Raw genomic sequence first — 6,000 nt, 5'->3', positions numbered from 1 at the left:
AGAACAAGCTGGTGTTTCATCTTGCATTTGGGAGCAAGCTGAGTGCTCCTGTAGAATCAAACTTGCAGTAAACCTTGCTGGTTACTAGTTTCTAAAAAAAGAGCAAGCTCATCATCACCGTCAATTATAATCAATGCCGATATAGTAAGTGGTGTTTAAAACCTATATTACAAGTAAAAGCATTTGTTTGTGCCACTGAACTGGTGACATTTCTTGGGAAGAAAAATTTGTATAGCAGTATTGCAATTGACATTGTAAATGAACACAAGGTCGCTGACAAGAAATGGTAGGCTTTATTTTACTACACTTCTCAGCAGGAGGCAGATGTCTAGTAACACTGGGGTACACAAGATTTGAACTACTGGCAGCTGAAAATACAGAAACATTCCAAAAAGGATGTTGCAATACATCAGTAACAGCGAATAACTTTCAGATAACATGCCCCTTGCTCCAATAATCCCCTAGAGCAATAAATTTAATATTTAATTCTGTCAACATAAATTGCGAGTTTTGCCTTCTTTACACGATCCTAAAAACAGATTTTGCTTGATTTATAATAAAAAATTAACTTAAATTTGTGATCAATATATCTTACATAATAGGCAAATATTAAACGTTCTGATGATTTTGATGTGTTCAGTCACTTCTGAGCAAGATTAAAAATTGTATGAATATATGTATCAAGCCAGCCTTGAAATAAAATACAGGGACGGCTAAATAGCATTACATTAAATATATATAACTTGCTTTCAATATTGAACTACATTCCATCAAGAATTTTTTTTTTACAAAAATGCCCAACATTTCTCAATTGCAAGCAATTTTCTTACAGAATAGAAGCAGAGAAGCTATAGTTGCTTTCACGATAAGCTTTTAGGCTGGCAGCTACATTCATTGTTGTTTCAACAACTGACTATGATCCAGCTCAAATAAACATTTCCATAGTCGGTCATTCATTGAATATTTACAACCCCTCCGTACTAATAATTAATTGAAGCTAAACATCCGATACATTAACTGCATTCAAAAAAAGTCAAGACAATTGCATGTAAACATAACTTTAAACTTTGTGAATATCTGTTGAAATGCTCCATTGCTGCATTTATGTAACTGCAAGAAAAGCAGAATGCCAGCCACTTTATTGCATGATGCATTAAAATCTGACAACTGAATCTGTCCACCAAACCATTGGGAATGAGTGAAAGGCATCTGCTGCAAGCTAAGCTTGAATGACAAGCCAGTGGTTCTTCGTTAATGTCCAGGCAAATCTTTTAAAAGTCAGAACTGACTTGCACTACTTGGATCACACTGTAGTAGTCGAACTATGGAGGGATCACTCTTGGCACCTTTTATAAATTCTTCAAGAGATAGTTTACCTGAAAACACATTTTTAAAAATAAAGAATTATGACCATCCCACAAAACAATACCTATAGACTTCATCAACCAAAGTCCCCACCAGCACCGAGGTGAAAATTAAACATTGCTACAGTATGCAACACAACTATAAGCTTAAGTTGATTTGCAGTGACAGTGCTGTTTAAGCTCCTTGACTTCGTTATTTAATTAATAGTTTAATTTATTTAACTTGTCACACCTAGAGCTCATTTATCTGCAAATCTCAGAACTGTAGGACTTTGTCATCCATCCTCACCATGGTTTTTACTCATCAGCATTCACACAAGGTCATGAGAGGTCCTGTGCTAAATGAAATTTTGAAAAGGGAACATGTTCTGCCTGGATGTAATTCCAATGCCATTCATTGTTCAACAGTCACTGCCTATGCAAGCTCACTAGTTACAGCTTCCTACCTATAGAGGCACTGATGTGCCAATTTAGTTTTCTTTTCAAAATAAAGACCATTAAAAGTAGAAGTAGATAATTTGTTCCATCAGGGTCTGCTCCATCATTCAGCAAGATCATGGCTGACCTGATAACCCTCAACTCTACTTTCCTGTCTTTTCCCCACAACTCTTGACACCCTTATTAAAATCAGTCTACCTTAGCCTTGAACATACTAAACAATCAACAGCCTCTACATTAAAGAATTCTACAGATTCACTACCTGTGACAGAAGCATCACCTTTCCTTTCCATTCCATTCCGTTATAACGTGGATGTAGAAACTTATTAACCAAGAACAAGGGTGGGAATACGATTTTAAAATTAGCAGCGAATTACATCTGATCATACCAATGTCTTCTCTATAAAAACTGAACGAACTGTGGAGGCTGTAAATCAGGAACAAAAACAGAAGTTGCTGGAAAAGCTCAGCAGGTCTGGCAGCGTGTGCAAAGAAAAAAGTCAGAGTTAACATTTTGGGTCCAGTGAGGAACCAAGGTTCTGAGGACGGGTCACTGGACCCAAAATGTTAACTCTAATTTTTTTCTTCACAAAAGCAGTCAGACCTGCTGAGCTTTTCCAGCAACTTCCGTTTTTGTTCCCAATGTCTTCTCTGCCTGCTTCACCTGAGGAGTATACTTTGTCCTCGGCTGCCCTTGTGCAATAAGCAAGGAACCAACTAGGAACATTAAAAAATCCTTGTGTATTTCTGGTCAACTTTTCATCCACTGTGCATTTTAAATGTCTGTGCTCTTAATAAAACAAACTGTTTCCATAGGTACGACAGCATGATAAATATCCATCAATAGTTATATTGTTAAATTCCCTATCACAATTAGAGCAGAAATAAAAATGACAACTCTATTTTAAAGTCATGCATTTGAAGTTAACTTTATGCACCCTGGTCCAATCTGAGTCTACAATCCGTTTCTATTCCACGCACACAATCACAAGAAATAAATTGATGCATCATTATTCATCCAACTTTACTATTTTGTTACCTCCTTGTTCACCTGTTAGTTTAGATACAGACAATGCATGGGCACAGCTAAGCCAATAGGTTGGCCTGTAGAGTTAGATTTTAGCAATGCTGTATAGTGCAAATTAAATTGTTTGAGCAGGTTGGCATTGGCAGCTGTAAAGGGAGATTACTAATGGATTTGTAAATAATAGGATCACCAGGGCTCATTATTGGGACAAACAGGAATGGTAGATTTACAAAAATGCATAGAAGTGTTAAAGTTGAATAATTGTTATAAAACAACTTGCTGAACATTAAATAGTTCAGGAGAATTTTTAATCATTTGGTTTGCATGGCCTGAATTTCTGGCTCCATCTCATCCCCAAAGATTTTCATTCAGCTTTTGGAAATCTTCAGTTTATTTTTAAGTATTTTAACAAAAGATGTCCTCGGTCTTTGATGGATTTATAGAATAAATAAGTGTAAATTGTCCCTCAATTCCATATTATCTTCTATTCAATTTTAGTCAGAGTTGAACAGCATGGAAACAGACCATTTGGTCCAACTCGCCTGCACCGAACAGATACCCCAACCTGACCTAGGCTCATTTACCTGCATTTGGCCCCTATCCCTCTAAACCGTTCCTATTCACACACCCACTCAGATGCCTTTTAAAAATGTTGTAATTGTGCTCGCCTTTGCTACTTCCTCTGCCAGCTCGTTCCATACAAAGACTACCCTCTGTGTGAAAAAGTTATCCCTAGGGTCCTTTTCAAATCTTTCCCCTCTCCGCTTAATTTGCACCCACCCCCACCCCACCCCCAGGAAAAAGACCTTGGATGTTCATCCTATCCATGCTTGTCCATCCTTAAATTGCTCTTAGACTGAATTGTAGCAAGTGAGCTGAAATAGTTGTTTAACCTTAGGATCACACTAGCTTCCATCTTGATGCAAACTACATTATCCCTTGGATAATGGTGTATGTTTATTCTCTTAGACTTCTTTTCAGTTGAATTGTTCAAGCCTCAGGTGATCAAGAATCTGACCAACTATCTACAATGATCCATCAAAAGTTTTTGCCATTTGAGACGACAAATCAAATAGGGTCTCATTAATGACAGTATCAGTATTAGCAGCTGATATTAAATAGTTACCTCTTACAAAGGATATAATAGTGAATCAAAAACACCACTATTTCTCCTATTCCCATTTCCTGTAACAACATGCATTTTATAGCAATTTTGACAAAGGTGGTCCAAGGGACTTCATATAAGCACAGACTAAATGGACAATGAATTGAAGGATGAGACATTGGGAAGGAAGGATCATCAAAAGGCATCAATGTGGATCATGAGGAGGGCCTCGAGGAGGACAGGGAAGAGAAAGTGTGAGTGGCAAAGTTTAGTGAGAGAATTCCCAGAGCATGAAGAATAGTGGGCAAGAATGGAAACAGTGCTTGTGGCAGAGTCAGAGTCAATGACTTCAGCCTTCCCAATTACCAATGGAATGGATCAGAATTTTGTCCTGGACTGCATGCCAGACATGATTAAAAACGAAAAAAATTTTCAAGAGTGTTAGATTGTGTCTGTCTACACGTGGAGTCTGTTACTATATTCTGAATGATGACACCACCATGCATCAAAACGTGTAAGTGAGGAACAGGAAGGATCAAAAGAGATCTTTTGGAAGCTCTAGAGATGATAGTGCATGGTGAAAAAAAATCTATAGTTTTAATTAGATAGATAAGCACAGAATCCACAGGAATATGCCTATTGAGGGCAATAGGGGAGATAATATGGAGAACAATGGCATGTCAACAATTGAAGGCCACAGAAAGGCAGAATAGCAAAACAGGATTATACAGAGATATCCTCTGTGAATTTAATGTGAAGCTGCCATAGAAATTCACTAACTGACCTGCAGTGTGTATGCAGACATGCAACACAGAACCTAGAAATGGGGTCACTGTTTCAAATAAGGAGTTGTACAATTAGGACATATTATGAGAAGTTTTATTCTCAGCGGGTCAATAATCAAAAAGCAGTGGAAACAGAGTCTGAGAATATTAAGGCAGGGGATGGTAGATTCTTGATAAGCAAGGGGGTAAAAAGGCTATCAAGGGTAGGTGGGAACATGGAGCAGTTAGAGCCATGATTGAATGGCAGAGCACACTCAAGAAACCAAGCAGCCAACTTCTGCTCCATGTTCAAAAATTGCTGCAGTATGTCTTGTAGATGATACACACTGTTCTCCCCGGCACAAATCAGGTGAATGTGATGCCACCCACTCGTACTAAATCGTATCAAGTTTAGAATGTTGTTGGACCTGCACTCAGTAAGCAATTACACACTTAACTCATACCTTGAAACTCCAAACACGAGACTAATGTTAAATTGTACCTTCTACTCTTTAAGCAATAAACCAACTTGTCATATGATTTATGACAATCTGCTCCTATGATGCCGCTTGGCCTGCTGTGTTCATCCAGCCCTGCACCTTGTTGTCTCGGATTCTCCAGCATCTGCAGTTCCTACTATCTCTGTCATATGATTTATCCAGGCTCTTGCCTTTCTCCATTTTAAAAAATATATACAGACCCCCAAAATGGTTCATTTCACTGTTCCTCTCTCACTACCAACATAAACATACATTCCTTTAATACTGAGCATATACTGAAAGGAAACTGCAAACTCTTGCTTACAAATCTGATACATGCCCTTTGTTACATACCATCATTGTTGGTGTCCATCTGTCTAAAAATCTTGTCTGTTCGTTTTTCAGGTGTAGATTCATCTTCTGGCATCTTCATCACAGATGATACCATTTTATAAATTGCCTGACATTGAGAAATGGGAGTTGATTTATTTCTTAAACAATACTACAAGGCCTTTACACAAATATTTTAAAAGCAAGCTCAGGGCTAAACATTCAAATGCTGTGCATGGACCATTGTAAATCCAAGATATTACTTTCCATATATTTTAGCATAGAATGGTATGATGTTTCGTCTGGTTTTATGGAGTTTAGAACCAGAGGGCACAATTTAAAAAAAAAGTGGTGAGTGCCACTTAGGTCAGAGATATGGAGAATTTTGTTTTTAACTCAAAGGGGTGTAAATCTTTGGAGTCCCCTACTCCAGAGGGCTGTGGAAGCTCAATCTTTGAGTAAGTTTAAGCTAGACATTGGTAATCAGGTCTAT

General features: G+C 37.8%; 1 protein-coding gene across 4 annotated transcripts in view; it reads right to left on the bottom strand.

Moving 5' to 3' along the window:
- Positions 1-274: 274 nt before the first annotated feature.
- The window catches only part of LOC109912069 (hippocalcin-like protein 1), a 55,625-nt gene continuing 49,899 nt past the window's right edge, over positions 275-6,000 (bottom strand). For all 4 annotated transcript variants that reach the window (XM_048597206.1, XM_020511450.2, XM_048597205.1 and 1 more), the window contains exons 3-4: positions 5,532-5,637; positions 275-1,376 (exon numbers count right to left, since the gene is read on the bottom strand). In XM_048597206.1, coding sequence (XP_048453163.1) covers positions 1,279-1,376; positions 5,532-5,637 — 204 coding nt within the window. In that variant the 3' untranslated portion in view covers positions 275-1,278. The remainder of the gene's footprint in view (positions 1,377-5,531; positions 5,638-6,000) is intronic.

The sequence above is a fragment of the Rhincodon typus genome, chromosome 5 (genome assembly GCF_021869965.1).
Source record: "Rhincodon typus isolate 14 chromosome 5, sRhiTyp1.1, whole genome shotgun sequence".
Classification (NCBI taxonomy): Eukaryota; Metazoa; Chordata; class Chondrichthyes; order Orectolobiformes; family Rhincodontidae; genus Rhincodon; species Rhincodon typus.
The sequence above is the reverse complement of the archived record's forward strand: the minus strand, read 5'-3'. Positions and strand labels throughout refer to the sequence as shown.